This window comes from Chiloscyllium punctatum, chromosome 32 (assembly GCF_047496795.1).
Source record: "Chiloscyllium punctatum isolate Juve2018m chromosome 32, sChiPun1.3, whole genome shotgun sequence".
Taxonomy (NCBI): Eukaryota; Metazoa; Chordata; class Chondrichthyes; order Orectolobiformes; family Hemiscylliidae; genus Chiloscyllium; species Chiloscyllium punctatum.
This window is the reverse complement of record NC_092770.1, coordinates 8,873,954-8,891,644: the sequence shown is the minus strand read 5'-3', so window position 1 is coordinate 8,891,644 and position 17,691 is coordinate 8,873,954. Positions and strand designations below refer to the sequence as shown.

The 17,691-nt window shown below is 39.1% G+C and overlaps 1 protein-coding gene across 1 annotated transcript in view; it reads right to left on the bottom strand.

The window, feature by feature from the left end:
• otogl (otogelin-like) overlaps positions 1 to 17,691 on the bottom strand; it is a 229,066-nt gene that overhangs the window by 176,353 nt on the left and 35,022 nt on the right. The window contains exons 10-16 of the mRNA XM_072551603.1: positions 15,153 to 15,280; positions 9,891 to 9,997; positions 9,625 to 9,731; positions 8,207 to 8,332; positions 5,761 to 5,869; positions 5,451 to 5,497; positions 4,663 to 4,808 (exon numbers count right to left, since the gene is read on the bottom strand). Of these exons, the coding sequence (XP_072407704.1) occupies positions 4,663 to 4,808; positions 5,451 to 5,497; positions 5,761 to 5,869; positions 8,207 to 8,332; positions 9,625 to 9,731; positions 9,891 to 9,997; positions 15,153 to 15,280 (770 nt within the window). The remainder of the gene's footprint in view (positions 1 to 4,662; positions 4,809 to 5,450; positions 5,498 to 5,760; positions 5,870 to 8,206; positions 8,333 to 9,624; positions 9,732 to 9,890; positions 9,998 to 15,152; positions 15,281 to 17,691) is intronic.

Below are 17,691 nucleotides of genomic sequence, written 5' to 3'. Positions count from 1 at the left end.
AAAATCCAGTTCTTGACATTGAGGCAACTATTCAAATTTTTTTTTAAATTTTCACTTATCAATGGATCAGTTGTGTATTTCAATCTCTTTTGTACTTTCATTTGGATTCTTAGCCTTCAATTAAAAAAAAATGGAGTTTGGCAAAGTTCTAACTCTTCTGGGGTAAGTGGTAGAGTATAAAGTATACTTATGATTCCTAGGTATTGTTCTCATGATTTCTTGGTGTAATTTTGAGCAATTCCCACAATCAATATCAATAACTTAGGAGTGCCCAAGAAGTCAATGTTCAGCTGGACTCAATGGAGGTGACAGTGTCCTTAACTGTTGGCAAGGAACCCAGCAGATGTTCCAAATTGACCAAGTTATAAGGAAGAACAGCCAAATTTAATGTCATTCAGGCAATTGGCTGGACAGCAGCTGGACTTCCCAGGATCTAGGGCCCTGGGGTCAAAGTCCTGCTTACCAATCAGAGTCCCACAATGTTACTGCACAGTTGGTCATAGGTAAGGAGCTGGCTGCTGCCAATACAATACCCAACCAAAGCCCAGTATCATCATGGACCTGTGATACAGGTGAGTAATGGCAGTGATGGACAGAAGGAGTGTTGACAACAAGGACAGTAGGGCAGACCTCAGCAGGCATCCCTCTTCCCAATGCTTGGTCCCTTGATCAGTTGCTGAATGCCTTTGAATGAGGGACTCTCCTGGTAGTCCACAAGGAACTCCGATATAAGTTTGCTTGTGCTCCCCACATGATAAGCACCCACCTGCTACTATATTAATATGAGCGGTGACAGGGTGAGATAGGAACACGGAAGGGATTGCAACAAATAAAATACAATTTATATAGATGAGGTTTACAGGATTCCTAGCTTGCTAATGATGAAAGCTAACTGAAGTTCATTTTAAAATGTCGTCTGGATAACTGGAGGCATGGAGGAAATACCAGCATTCAATTGTTTTTAGTCCCAAAATTTAATAGTTGTTGCAATGTAATTCAAGGAAAAAAACAGCGGGCCCAAAATATAAATAAGCAATAAGGATAGTCCTCGGCATGATTAAGATAAATGAGGAGTCAGCATAGCTTTTTATGTGAGGGAAAACTTGATTATAATCTAAAATGTATCTGGTTAGAATTATGTAGGTAGAGTTGAGAGAGTTGAATGAAAGAAAACATCTACAAACTATGAATATTTGCACTAGATCATTGGGAGTTGTCAAATCAAGAACTTTGTGGTTGAAGAAGGGAAGGATACTTGAATTTTGCAGTTATTAATAATGACTCAAATTTACTGGAGATAAATTAGGAAGTCGATTAAAGGGAGCAATAAGAGTTCTTGTTCTTGGAAACAACATTGGGTTGATGTATGAAGCATTTAATCAAGGAACTGGGCATTATTAGACCTCATATTAACTAGGAGATGATAGAGTAGGTCAGAGGCCGAACACACTTTCACAATAGCACAGTTGAAGTTAGCTTAATAATGGAAAAGAGAATGAGTACAATAGAAACATTCAATTTCAGAGCCAAGAAAAATAACCAGGGAAATAGAACACAAATTTCAGGGTGTGAAGAAATAGTATGGCCACATATAGACTTCCATTTAAACTTCTATTTCAGTGCTCTCCAATTTGTTTTTGCCACAATACTCCCAGTTAGAAGCTTAAAAATTGTAAAGCCAAAGCGGGCAGCCAGCAGGAAGATGATAACTTATGAGAAGAGGGCAGGGGAATTGCCCACTGTTGCCTTAGAGTTCTCAATCCCAGTTGGAACCTGACTTCCACTTTAGGAAGTCCTGTCCTCTTTAGTGTATGAGAAAATCCAGATACTGGAAACCATGCGGTGAATCCTGTGTTTTCTTTTAGCTGTGTTACTTCCATCAAGTTTCATGTAAGGGTTTCTCACTGAGAGGCCTGGTGAGATCTCTTGCCATATCTTACAAAAGCCACCTCATTATCTTGCCCCTATTGCATCCTCCCTGCCCCATTCTAACCTCATTCTACCACTCACAGAGCAACTCACCATTGCTGGGATATTCCAGAGTGAACCAGCATCCCTGACACTGGCACCACATTTAAAAGGCCAATGGGCACCCAGCCCAGCTCTATCAGCCTGATATAGTAGACAAGGGGAAATTGATACCCTTGCTTTGCAGGCAGGGACCTGAAGGTCCTGCTGGAAAGAGTGGTGCAGATGGGGTCCACTACCAGGAGAGGCAGACCATGTCCAAGATTGCCATTCAAGTTAAAGCAGTGTCAACCAGCTGGAGGAATGCACGGCAGTGAAGGTTATTGACTGTTTTCATTTTGCCTGTGTAAATACCATTATCGTCTCTCTGATACCTCACACTCACTATCTCTGCCACTGTACCCACCTGATATCAAGGCTCATATTCTACCATTTCCACTATTGCCTGCAGCATCTTCCCCTCACTCACTGCAACTCAGCTCAACTCTGAACATCACTAACAAAACATGCCTACTCACTCCCTAACTCCTAGGAACACCTCCCGACCTGCAAGAAAACTAACACTTAAGCCACATGCTTTCATTTCCCTTAAATCTGAAGAAAACAGTCCAAAATACAGTAGAAAGACTCAAGATGAGCAGTGGGCTGCCAAAAATGCAGCTCTATCCCTCCACTTTTATGGGGAGGATCCTGACTCCAACCATTCTGACTGACCGTATCCAAGACTGTGTCCAAGACCCAGGACTGGTACTGAAGGCTGCCTTTGACTTAATACGCTGGGAGCCCTTGACCGAAGACTATATCACTTGACATGACTGAGGACTGGTGACAACCATGACAAGCTTTATAGCTTTGTGTTTGCACTAAATGCAAGTTTTTATCTGCAGGTACCTGCCCTGATTTCCATGCCTTGACTTAATTAAAGGTGCAGCAAGTTGTTCCAGCCAACAAGTTAGGGTTCACTGGACTTCTCACTTGATTCTGCTATATTTCTTGCCATAGCCCAGAGCCTCAAGGCCCCTACAAATTCTTACCTATGTAACAAAGGGAGAAATAATTGGATGGAATTTGCTGGAGCCTTTTCTTTCTTACACCAACAAATTGATTTTGCTCTGTAACTTTTTGGAAGCGGATACCTTCACAGTGAGGCCTTGATGGCAATGAGGTAACAATGTATCACCTGAACATAAAAATTCCTTAACATTTAATTTTCTGTGACAAAATTAATGAACTAATGTTTAAATCTAACAGCTTCCTGAAATGAATGAGGCAGTAAAGGCTACCTTGGCAAAGATAACTCCAGGACAATGTAAATTGTTCAGCAACATTTTGCAATTCATGATACATCTTCCTTGCAATAAGTTCCTCAGAGATTTGCAAACTAATTGCTGTCACTTATTGATGTATACAGCAGTTTCTGACCCATTGTTTAACAGTCCCGATTCTATTCAATACTCTGAATGGAGTGAATACATCAAACACTATTTCTTTGACAGTACCACTTACTGTGAAATCAGGGGCCACAATTTAGAAATGGGAAGATATCCAAGCATTTTAGATTTAACAATTTTGTAAATGGGATGGGAATGTAACTCCATGGACTGGACAATGAAGGTAGATAAAGTAGAAAATATTAGATGGACTTCCTAAGCTATTTTATTCTTTTAATTATCAACGTTATCATTCTCAATCTGAAAAACAAAACTTCTCATCATTAAAATAGATAAGGAATGAAATGTAGCTTGAATTTCACTGAATAAGAATTTACCTCTTTCATGACTCTGATTGAAATTGATACTCTTAAATTGCTTGAACATTTTAACATCCTGCACAAAATTCCCAATAATGTTTCAAACACAAGTGCATGAAACCAAAGAAATACTTAAAAATATCATCGTATTCATTAGTCGAGACTAATTTCCCATAGAATGAAATAATTCAATTAAAAATAAAATGAGATGCATGAAGGTACCAGCAACTTTGTAATTACCAAATGACCAGATTATAGTGTTTCTGTCAAACCAGAGAAACTTTTGTAAAATGTACAGTACCGATAAAATAGAGTCATACAGCACAGCAACAGACTCTTCAGTCCAACTCATCCATGCCAACCAAGTTTTGCAAACTAAACTAGTCCCATTTGCCTGCAATTAGCCCATATCCTTCTATTCATGTTCCTATCCAATTTTTTTAAAAATTTTGTAACTATACCTGCATCTACCACTTCCTTTGGCAGCTAATTCCACATGCGAATCACTCTCTGTGTGATAACATTGCCCCTCAGGTCCCTTTTAAATCTTTCTCCTCTCACCTTAAAAACTTTGCCTCTAGTTTTGAATTCTCCTACCCTAGGGAAAAGAACTTTTCTATTCACCTTATTCATGCTCCTCATGATTTTATAAACCTCTATAAGGTCAGCCCTCAACGTCCTATGTACCAGTGAAAAAAAGTTCTAGCTTATCCAGCCTCTCCTTATAACTCAACCCTCTAGTTCAATAACATCCTTGTAAATGTTTTCTGCACCCTCTCCAATTTAATAATATCTTTCCTATAACAGGGCGACCAAAACTAGCTTCAAAGTTTTACTCACTTATTTTCTACAGTCAAAATCACACAGGTAATTTAAGAGTCAATAGGAATTTTAATCTTGCATTCTACGTTTTTCAATTAGAGGAAGAATTTTTATTCTGTTACCTGACCACAAGGCACATTCTGTAAAGTCACCGTGAACTTGTTACTCCTGTGGCTCTTTGCAAAGATGTATTGGCATGTGCCAAGAAATGTAAAAATCCGACCATCAAATGTAGTAAAATGCATGTCTCCTGTGACTGAGCATTCAGCTAAAAAGAAGGAGTATCTGTTACACATTTTAGGGAAATGTGAAGTCTTCCTGAATATAAAAAGAAAGAACTTGCATTCAAAGTTTCGTGTCCTCAGGAGATCCCAAAATGCCTGACAGCCAGTGATTAATTTTTGAGGTAATCACTGTTGTCAGGTAGCCAAATACAGCATCTACTTTGCACATGGCAAGGCCATAAAAAAACAAATTAAATAAATTACCATTTGTTCAACTTGTTAAACATTGGCAGAAAATTGGAAGAAGTCCACTGCTCTTCTTCAAATAGTCTTATTGAATTCTTAATGTTTGTCTGTACGTAAAAATGAGCTTTCATATAATTTTCAATCTAACAGCTAGGACTTCTGACAACATAACAGTTCCTTCACATTGTACTGAAGTGTCTAGATTAGCCATCAATATGTTTCAGAATGAAATGTCAACCCCAACCTTCAAAGTTTCAGTGAAAGTTTTACTATTTATTAGAAGTATTTAAGAAAGATCAATTTTCTTCATGGTGAAATTTGAATGCATATTTTAAATATGTCAATTGTTATCAATCTATTCAAATTAGGCAATCATTTCTTGAAACTAAACTATTATTGTGCTAAGCAGGTACACAAAATCTGACAACACAAACATTTACCTGGACAATCATTGTCTGTACAGTTCCAAACACCACCACTGCAAACACTGCAAACATCAAACAAGCCAATTATTGTTAACAGTTAAATACCATGCTTAACTTACAAAATATAAATATGCTGAACAATTTCATGAATTATTTAAATTAGGAAGAACAAAAAGTGTTTAATGACTGTAAAAATAATTAAGGATTTAATAAATCATTCAACTAATGCACAGTTAAGCTGAAGTTGTTGTCACTGTTTCTGATCTTTACTATTTCAGAATCTACTTTTGGGGTCAGTAAGATAGTCTTCTATACAGAAACGTACCACATATTGCAGCCCTCTTGCAAGTGAGATCCGATTGGATAGACTGTACCATGGTATATGCATGGGCAGGTCGACACAGATATGCAGGTTCCATTCTCCATGACAAGTCCTAACAAAATTTGAGAAATGTATACACAAAATAATTCATGTTTCATCTTCTTTGTCAGTCAGCAGAGTGACACTATTGGAAAATCTGCATGCCCGCACTTTTCAGCCACACTTTTATTCCTCCTCAGATATAACAGCTGTCATTATTTGCATAAATCATTTTACAATTGTGTTTTACATTACATTAAATTTAATACTGTAATGAAATATATTCTGACTTTCAATGCTGGTACTGTACTCCTTGTAACAAGGCCATAGTTGAAAGGTTAGCTAGTTCTAACAATGCTTTCTCCTGACCGGTAGATGTTGAGTACTTTTATTTGGGCAGTGACAATCATTTCTAACTGGAAATGGTAGAAAATTCAAGCAAACCTAAACTACTTATAATTCACTCCAGGTCCATTAGTATTTGGAAGGGAAAATGATCTGGGGTTTTGATTCTCCAGTGACTACAACTGGCAAAGGGTTATTGTTTACTCTGGTGATTCCTCAGGTTTATTTGTATGTTGTCATATGGAAGATATGCTATGAACCAACACAATTGGACTGTGTTTTTAAGCAACTTCATTTAAATATGCCTTTAAATATACCTTGATATATTTAACAGTAATAACTAGTTGGAGTTTGATTGATAGAACTAAAAATATATGTGGTGCTGGAAAAGCACAGCCAGTCAGGCAGCATCCGAGGAGCAGGAGAGTCAATGTTTTAAGCATAAGCCCTTCATCACATTCCTGATGAAGAACTTGTGCTCAAAATGTCGACTCTCCTGCTCTTTAGATGCTGCCTGAATGGTTGTGCTTTTCCACCACCATACTTTTTGACTGATCTCCGGCACCTGCAGTCCTACTTTCTCCCTAAAAATATGGTCATCACAAAAATAAGCATTTTTAATCATAGTGTCAAATAAGTAGCTTTTAAAAATGTGAAGAACAATTCTCTAGCTATATTTGGGAACGGTAGTCAATTTCTTAACCACTTTGAGTCAAATAAAATCAAAAACTTTGAAAACTTTCATCTTTGTGACTTTGTAGACAAAAGTTCCAGCTGACCTTTGGAGCCTCCTTGAGAACCTGCAAATTATCACCATTAGCAAAAATTCCCAATGGTAATTCTCCATCTCAGCTCATGAACTGATTTGGGGCAGTGCCTACTTTTGATGGTACATTTGTCTAGATAACAAAAACTCGAATAACTTGAAATTCTGTAACATTTGCGTTGGTCACACCAATTTTGGCAGAATTGCATAGAGAAAACAAGCATGTTGGTATGCTCTAGTTTCTTCCCACAATCTAAAGATATGCAAACCATGCTAAATTGTCTATTGGGTTAGGTGCATTAGGTGGGATAAATGTAGGGGGATGGGTTGAGGGTCGGTGTGGCCTTTTAGAGCCAAATGACCTGTTTCCACACTGTAGGTGATCTTACTGAGTGCAAACTCTATCCTACTGTAAATCTTCACCAACACACATTTTTACAACTGAGTTAAAGATGTTTGAATGTGAAGAGACATAATATGAGGACAAATAATTATAACCATGATATGAAATGCCATGTTGGACTGGGGTGGACAAAGTCAAAAATCACACAACACCAGTTTATAGTCCAACAAGATTATTTGGAAGCACTGCTCCTTCATGATGTGGCTCGTGGGCCAGGATCATAAGGCACAGAATTTATAGCAAAAGGTCATAGTGTCATGCAACCGATACGATATATTGAACACACCTAGATTGCTGTTAAGTCTTTCATCTTTTAGAATGGGTTGCAGGCATTGATTCATTAATATGTAAATCCCAGAACTTCTTCCAAGACACATTCCCAAGATAACTTAAGGTTTTATTAAAAAAAGGTGACATCTCAGCTCAGACAATGCATTAAAGGTATGAGGTTAGAGTCTGTCTGTATTCCGATCTCGAGTCAGACTGGTTCTATTTGCAAAATAGGAATTTATGAAATGTCACATGGACTAACTGCCTGTAGATTGTATGTTTTTTGAAAAATATAGAATGTATCTGCAAATGCAAATTCACCCTTTAGACTTATGTATGTTTTTGTGTGTGTGTGAGGGAGAGAGAGAGAATGTGTGTGTGTGTGTATGTGCTTGGTAGAGTGTGCGTGTGTGTGTGTGCGCGAATGTTTAAATTAGATTCCCTACAGTATGGAAACAGGCCCTTCAGCCCAAGAATCCACACTAACCTGCATCTCACATCTCATTTGATGTATCTTCTCCTATGTCTACAGCTTTGCATCTGAGTTAGGGAATGGTGCACCAAAACCAGAAATCCAGACATTTTTCTTTCACTGGATATTTACCAAAGTGATGAAATTGCCTTACCATCTGGACAGTAACAACCATCTAGGCAGTGCAGGCTACTCCCCAAGCATTCCTTTTCAAATGTGCAAGTGGGTGGGCAGCAACTAATACAGTCACGGTGAACAAAGCTATCTTCACACTGATCAGCTGAAATATAGCACAAAATCATCTCAAAACCTTTGATGCAATACAGTTTTAATATGTAAAATATAAACTTGCTAAATATTATAATGTGGCTCAACCTGCATCAATCCAGATTACTGTATTGCAAAAACATCCTACCAGCTATGTGAGGCATTAAAATGATCCACAGATTTTCCAGCTTTTCTCTTTTCGATATGAAGGAACACTCCCTTTATGATATACGTTCTATCTTTATAAATGTAAAACAATAGTTTATGCTATGAGAGCATCAAGTTCATTCTATTCAGATCCAAATGGAGAAGATGATCTCCAAATCTAGAGTGGAGATGATCCATAATATTGTTGAAACGGCAGAACGCTTTGAATGATGAAAATTGAGGTGTAACCATTAAAGGTGTTAAGAAACACATTAACCTTTCAAAACAAATCATAATCAAATGGAGAAACTGCCATCTTTATCTGGTCTGGCCTATACGTAATGCCAGACCCACCACAGTGGTTGACTCTTAACTGCCCTTTGGGCAATTAGAGATGGGCAATAAATACTGGCCTAGCCAATGACATCGTCACTCCATGAATGAATAAAAAAGGAATGCCCTGAAAAATAAATCACTTTATCCCAATATATTTTATATTTTATAAGAAAAACATTATCTATGATCATTAGACCCAAATATTAGTATCAGTCTGTTCTCAGATCCATTCTGGGATTATTTGGCCATGTTCAAACTGAGCAGCCAGAAAACTGATAGAAGTTTGTCCTCAAGCCAAATTCATTGGCACCTCACCAAAGAGAACATATTAATGTGAAGCCATCTACCTTGCGTAAGTCAGTCGGGGAAGTGGAGTGGGCTACATGGTGACAATCATTCACAGCTGCTGCTAAGGACTTTAGAGGCAAGTCTATCCAGCTCATCACTACATTGCTGATAGGAACTTTCAAGATGCAGTCTCTCCTAATTTATACATTTCAAAAGTTCTAATGCTGGCTTTAGACATCCAAAACAAAGACTTCACAAGTATGGACCAAACAAGTATACAGATTGACCAAAATCATCTAATTGCTAAACAGATCCATGGTCATGCTTGAGAAATTTACAATAACCTAGATAATATTAAAAATGTATGCAAAATCTGCTCTCCTCTTAACATTCAAGTCTTTACAAATTAACTTAAGTAAATACTTCTGCAAAATAATTCAGAATATGTATTTTGTTTAATGGTTTCTGGTAATGTATTAGTGTACCTTAATATTTCAAAACAGTAAGTTTAATAACAGCAAGTACAAAACTTACTACAAGTAGGAAAATCATCTCTCCAGTCCATTAAAGGGTAGCCTGCATGGGAGCATGCCCTGGCGTACTCTGTAATTGCACGACAATGTGTTTCACTGTCATCCATCCTATTTCACAGAATAATACATTTATTTGCCATAACTTTTTTTATGTCAATCAAACAAATTAGTTTTTAATAAGACTTTTTTTTTCTTATGGAACAGGTACAATTTTTAATAGTTTACTGAGAAAAGAGTCATCTAATGGGTTGGGAATTTAATACTTACATGCACAGATCATTGATACAACTGGCAATATAGGGATTAGGCTGAACGTATTCACGACAGGTAAAGAAGGGAAACCCCATTAGAACTTCACACTTTGCAATGATATCCTAAAATAAATTTTAAAAATAAACACTGAATGAAAGTTCAGCATTACTTTCTAAAGCAAATCTACAAAATTAATACATTAAGCAATAATTTCCATAGTACTTAGCTTAAAGAATAGGTTGACAAACTTACTTGAATGTCAGAATGCAACTCAAGATGATAAAACGTAAAATAAGTCAGCATCCGTGACTAAAATTCTTTCTAATCTTGTTGCCTTACTTAATTTATCTGCTTAAAATTAACGGAATTTTATTTTATAAGCTATTTTCTATATGCATAATATGTAGACCACCACCACATTTATTTCTGTGCTTATCAAGCAGCACTCTTCTTTCCGATGATTGCACAAGTTGAAATAAAAGTATTTAGGAGTGGAATCAAACAGGCGTTTTCACACAAAGTGAAAAACAAGAACAAACTTTCTCAAAAGTCTGAGATTGCTGGGTTAATTAGAATTTTCAAGGTCCAATTGTCCAGTTTTAGAAGAATATATTAAAACATAACAAACAAAGAGAGATGAAAAAGATCAGCCACGATCTATTTCAGTGACAATAAGCTCAGAAGACTCAGTAGCCTCATACATTTTCTATATTTCTTAGCCTTCCCTGTTATCATAGATATAACCACAGTATCTGTATTTTCTCATAGCTTCCTGTGCTTGATACCATCCTAGTACATCTATATCCTATGTCCTGTATTCTTTTTTTATATATAATTGGTGCCCAAAATTGTGTAGCATTTTCAATTTACATTCGCTTGTAAATTTTTAAAAGTACAGACAAAAGAACTTCTCATGAAACCAAATTGGATAAACCAATTAACTTTTCAATAAAAAAACAGATAATTTTATGAATATCTTTCAAAATCATTCAAACTCTTGTCAAGATATTTTATAATTTATGAGGGAAAATAATCTGGAAAATAAACTCAAATATTACCATAGTCTGTGTCAATAAACTGGCACCATCCCCCACCTTTTCCTCCGCTACATTGATGACTGTATCGGCGCTGCCTCGTGCTCCCACGAGGAGGTTGAACAGTTCATCCACTTTACCAACACCTTCCACCCCAACCTCAAATTCACCTGGACCGTCTGAGACTCCTCCCTCCCCTTCCTAGACCTTTCCATTTCTATCTCGGGCGACCGAATCAACACGGACATTTACTATAAACCGACCAACTCCCACAGCTACCTAGACTACACCTCCTCCCACCGTGCCCCCTGTAAAAACGACATCCCATATTCCCAATTCCTTTGTCTCTGCCGCATCTGCTCCCAGGAGGACCACTTCCAAAACCGTACAACCCAGCTGGCCTCCTTCTTCAAGGACCGCAATTTCCCCCCAGACATGGTCGACGATGCCCTCCACCGCATCTCTTCCACTTCCCGCTCCTCCACCCTTGAGCCCCACCCCTCCAACCGCCACCAGGACAGAACCCCACTGGTCCTCACCTACCACCTGACCAACCTCCATGTACAGCGTATCATCCGCCGTCATTTCCACCACCTCCGAACGGACCCCACCACCAGGGACATATTTCCCTATCAGCGTTCCAAAAAGACCACTCCCTCCGTGACTCCCTCGTCAGGTCCACACCCCCCACCAACCCAACCTCCACTCCTGGCACCTTCCCCTGCAACCGCAAGAAATGCAAAACTTGTGCCCACACCTCCCCCCTTACTTCCCTCCAAGGCCCCAAGGGATCCTTCCATATCCGCCACAAATTCACCTGCACCTCCACACACATCATCTATTGCATCCGCTGCACCTGATGTGGCCTCCTCTATATTGGGGAGACAGGCCGCCTACTTGCAGAACGTTTCAGAGAACACCTCTGGGACACCCGGACCAACCAACCCAACCACCCCATAGCTCAAAACTTCAACTCCCCCTCCCACTCCACCAAGGACATACAGATCCTTGGACTCCTCCATCGCCAGACCATGGCAACACGACGGTTGGAGGAAGAGCGCCTCATCTTCCACCTGGGAACCCTCCAACCACAAGGGATGAGCTCAGATTTCTCCAGTTTCCTCATTTCCCCTCCCCCACCTTGTCTCAGTCAAATCCCTCGAACTCAGCACCACCTTCCTAACCTGCAATCTTCTTCCTGACCTCTCCGCCCCCACCCCACTCCAGCCTATCACCCTCACCTTGACCTCCTTCCACCTATCACATTTCCAACGCCCCTCCACCAAGTCCTTCCTCCCTACCTTTTTTGCTGGACACACTTTCCTCATTCTTGAAGAAGGGCTTATGCCCGAAATGTCGATTCTCCTGCTCCTTGGATGCTGCCTGACCTGCTGTGCTTTTCCAGCAACACATTTTCAGCTCTGATCTCCAGCATCTGCAGTACTCACTTTCTCCTCTCAGATGTCATTCAACCAGTGCATGTCCAAACCAAGAAGCCCAAGCACCAAAGGGCCTTAAGCTATATCCACAGCCTGTTCATCTAAATAAAGACATCAATGTAGAGCCCTCTGCCTCACTGAAAGTTACTGAAGAGGGATTGGTTTCAACGACATCACAAAGTCCAATCATAACCAAGCTTAAAATAACCTGAAGGAACTGTGAGTGCTGCAAATCAGAAACAAAAACAGAAGTGCTGGAAAACTTCAGCAAGTCTGGCAGTATCTGAGCAGAGAAATCAAAGTTAACACTTTGAGTCCGGTCACCCTTCCTCAGAACGGAGAGATCTGAGGAAGACTCACGGCACCCAAAACGTTAACTTTGATTTCTCCTCACAGATGCTATCAGACCTGCTGAGATCTTCCAGCAACTTTTGTTTTTGTTCCAAAAATAACCTGCCCAGTTCATCATTAATTGATTCATTGATTAGATGCTTTAACAGGCTGTATGTCCTTAATTTGGTGTTGAATGTCTCTTTTAGGGTGTCCTGAACTAAAGGTTCAACAATTTTAGTTGTTTGCCAAACATTGTGGTTCTTGAGTCTGAATCTATAAAATATTTACAGTAGTCAGAAGTCACACAACACCAGGTTATAGTCCAACAAGTATATGTACAATCACAAGCTTTTGGAGCACTGCTCCTTCGTCACTTCACTTGACAAAGGAGCAATGTTCTGAAAGCTTGTGATTTTAAATAAACCTGTTTGACTATAACCTGGTATCATGTAACTTCTAACTTTGTCACCCCAGTCCAAAACTGGCATTTCCACATCATATTTACAGTCAAGAGACTATTTTCCCTATGTGTCACTTCAAAGGGTTTGTTCCATTGACAAAAAAAATGAGAGTAGTAGTTTGGAAATAGAGAACTTGAGTATTGCTGAATAAACACATTTTGTCAAAGTTACTTTCTTGCACTCATCGAGACAGTTTGCAGAATACAACTTCATGGGAAAAACAAACATTCATATGCTGATTGTCTGGCAAGTGCACTCTGGTAGGTAAATGCATTACCATGAAAAATCTACTCATTAACGATGGCTGACAGAAGCCAAGTTCTGTTAAATTTTAAAACAAATAGAGGTTTACTTTCAAGAATAAGGATTTTGCCCTGAGAATGCACCAGTGAATGGATGCCATTTATTTTTATTGAGTTGAATCAGATACAGGGCCCTATGTATTACTGTATTTCAAGATGTGAAAGTGCACCATACTGCAGGCCCAACTGACAATGCTAAATTGCTGTCAGAGTACTTCCTTACCCATTCAAGATTATCCAAAAATTTTGTCCAATTTCTAAATCAAATCTAATGCTAGACCTTGTGCTGCAAGTTTTAGAAACACATGCTAGTTGAGTATAGTCAGTACCTTGCTCATTGTGGACAGTTGAAGGGATATGCTGTTTGATATGATCTGCTGCACTTTGGGGTGTATAGACTACATACCAGCACTGAAATTCATATATCACATTATTCATTTGTATAATAGAACAGGATATCTTTTTGGGCTGGAGGCAACATCTTGTTAATGACTAACACCATTCATGTTGCTACTGCATAAGAGTAGTGTGAAACAGCTAGCCTCGCTTCTTACTCAGAATGTTGTGATGCCCTTTCAGAGTAATCTGAGGCAAACTGAGCACATGTTAGGATTAAGACCTTAGGGTCTTCCATAAGTTTGTCCAATATACATTGAGAAATTATTTTATCTGAGCAACCATTGTCTTTGACATGTCCTATTTCAATTTCAAGTTTGCACTGTGAATGAATTACTCAGGCTACATGCTGATGTCATGCCAGGTATGCAAGCAATACATCCAAAAGTCTGGCGGACTGCATCAAATAGCATGGCTCTTCAGCTTTTCACAACAAGCAAAGTGTTGACTGTAATCAATCAGCCAATCCTTGTAAAACTCACAACACAGTGTTTAACATTAGATGTGACTCCTCAATTGGACAGCATTTGATGGGTAATCCTGAATATGCAAGAAATTACATTGACAACCAATTTAGGATTGTCAGTCCACCTTATGTATGTATGTATTGGTAGCTGTATACATTAATATACAGAGCTCTGGTCTTGGCAAACAGGAAGAATATGTATACATGCTATACCTGTTTTAACTCACTAAAATAGGTGATAACATATGCTGGTTCATTTCTCATGGGCTGTCCAACCAGAGCTAACCAGTTTGTTTAAAATTCAGCAAAACCTGCCTGATAATTGTCAATCAGCATTATTGAATGCATTTTCCATGTCAATGCCTCTACCAATCAGAAACCACTGCCAAATAACCAGTACTCTCATGGAATATAAATGTTGGTATCTCCCATGAATGTGCATTCTTGCGAAATGCCCTGATGAGTTTAAAATGAAAAGTTTCAACAAAACATATCCATTGTCAGCAATACAAAGGATGAGAAGTTAAAATTAGATTATATCCATCTATTCGTAAGTATATTATGCATCCAAAAATATAGTTCTTGGCCAGGCAATACCACAGCAGTAAGACTTTAGTTAACCATCTTTTTTACCTCATAAATATTTGAAGTACATCATTGAGACATAGTAATTGCCATGTTTATTTGCAGTCGCTATATTACAAAAGCTTGCAGAAATGTTTTGAGCTGTGTCAAAATGATAATGGCTACATAAACAAACATTTTACATTTATGTAATTATATTTGAATCATAATTTTGTAAATCTAGCAAATTGTCACCAATACAGTAATTTAGCAGACACTAACATTAATCATTGCTCCTTTGCCTCGACATGGACTGTGGAAGTCAAGCAAAACAGATGCACAAGGGGCATCAGAAGGAGTCTGTGACATCCAGCTATTTCCAAAGATTGCAACATCTTCAGTCAGCATGCCTGAAAAAGTCAATACAATAGCATTAGCTTAATTCACCGGCTTACAACCTCCCTGTGTGAGGGACCTTCTGTAAATAAACATACAAGCATACACATGTGGAGCAGAAATAAACCGTTCATCTCCTTCAGCCTGCATCACCATTTGATTAAATCACAGATGATTTGATTGTGGTTTCTACTTTCTTGACTATTCACTGTATCCTTTGATTCCCCTATCAGTCAAGAACCTGTCTACTTCCAAGTTAAAAATACTTAATCTACTTCCACAGACTAACAATCGTCTGAGAGAAAAAGAATTCTCCTTGACTCTGTCTTAAATGGACCACCTGCAATTTTTAAAATCTGTCTCCTACTTCTAAGCTCTCCAGAACAAGATACATCCTTGCAGGATTCACACTTTATATCCCCTTAGGATTTTCTATGTTTCAATAAGACTCATTTCCAAACTCCAATGGGTATGCATACTTGGAAATAAAGTATGAAATAACTTTCTGATGTGTAGATATAACTAAAAATCATTGCATTAATATGAAGCACCAGAACCACTGTGCCAATGAGTCAACAAACAGAAAACATAAAAATAACCACGAGTAGCAATCGGATGACATGATTAGGATCTGTGGACCACAGTTTGAAACTCTCTGCATTCAGTTAATATGCTGCCAGTGTCGTTGTTGTAGCTGAACATGTAAAGCGCTGTGAATATCCAAGCACATAAAAAGTTATTTATCTTCTTCAAGAAAATCAACCTTATAGAAACAAAACTTGATATTTATCTGAAACTAATTTCCTGAGTTTTTTTTTAAATACTAACAGTGACTTCTACATTTGTTTTCAAGGTTTATATATTTATGTTTATCAGGATATAAAAGTAGCAAAGCTGGTCTGGTGGATTTGTTTTCAAGATTGGAATCCAAAGTAGGATCATAAAGTGCTCTGGTGTTACGACACTCCAAGCACTCATCCACGTACCTTTTAAATTTTGTGAGGTTTCTCATCTCATCTACTTTCCCAAGCAATGCATTCCAGACCCCTACCACTCTCTAGGTTTCTTGAAAACCCCTCTAAACCTCCTGCTTTTAATTTTACAATCATACCCCCTTGTTATTCACCCTGCAACTAAGGGGGACAGCTGCTTTCTATTCACCTTGTCCATGTCCCTCATAACATTATACTCCCCCGTCAACCTCTGCTCCGAAAATAATGTCAAATTTTATCCAACCTCTCTTCCTGGCTAAAATAGAACATAGAACATAGAACAATACAGCACAGAACGGGCCCTTCGGCCCACGATGTTGTGCCGAACTTCTATCCTAGATTAAGCACCCATCCATGTACCTATCCAAATGCCGCTTAAAGGTCACCAATGATTCTGACTCTACCACTCCCTCGGGCAGCGCATTCCATGCCCCCACCACTCTCTGGGTAAAGAACCCACCCCTGACATCTCCCCAATACCTTCCACCCTTCACCTTAAATTTATGTCCCCTTGTAACACTCTGTTGTACCCGGGGAAAAAGTTTCTGACTGTCTACTCTATCTATTCCTCTGATCATCTTATAAACCTCTATCAAGTCACCCCTCATCCTTCGCCGTTCCAACGAGAAAAGGCCGAGAACTCTCAACCTATCCTCGTACGACCTACTCTCCATTCCAGGCAACATCCTGGTAAATCTTCTCTGCACCCTCTCCAAAGCTTCCACATCTTTCCTAAAGTGAGGCGACCAGAACTGCACACAGTACTCCAACTGTGGCCTAACCAAAGTCCTGTACAGCTGCAACATCACTTCACGACTCTTGAATTCAATCCCTCTGCTAATGAACGATAATACTCCATAGGCCTTCTTACAAACTCTATCCACCTGAGTGGCAACCTTCAAAGATCTATGTACATAGACCCCAAGATCCCTCTGTTCCTCCACCTGACCAAGAACCCTACCATTAACCCTGTATTCCGCATTCTTATTTGTTCTTCCAAAATGGACAACCTCACACTTGGCAGGGTTGAACTCCATCTGCCACTCCTCAGCCCAGCTCTGCATCATATCTAAGTCCCTCTGCAGCCGACAACAGCCCTCCTCACTGTCCACAACTCCACCTATCTTTGTATCATCTGCAAATTTACTGACCCACCCTTCGACTCCCTCATCTAAGTCATTAATAAAAATTACAAACAGCAGAGGACCCAGAACTGATCCCTGCGGAACTCCACTTGTAACTGGACTCCATGCTGAATATTTACCATCTACCACCACTCTCTGACTTCGACCGGTTAGCCAGTTTTCTATCCAATTGGCCAAATTTCCCTCTATCCCATGCCTCCTGACTTTCCGCATAAGCCTACCATGGGGAACCTTATCAAATGCCTTACTAAAATCCATGTACACTACATCCACTGCTCTACCCTCATC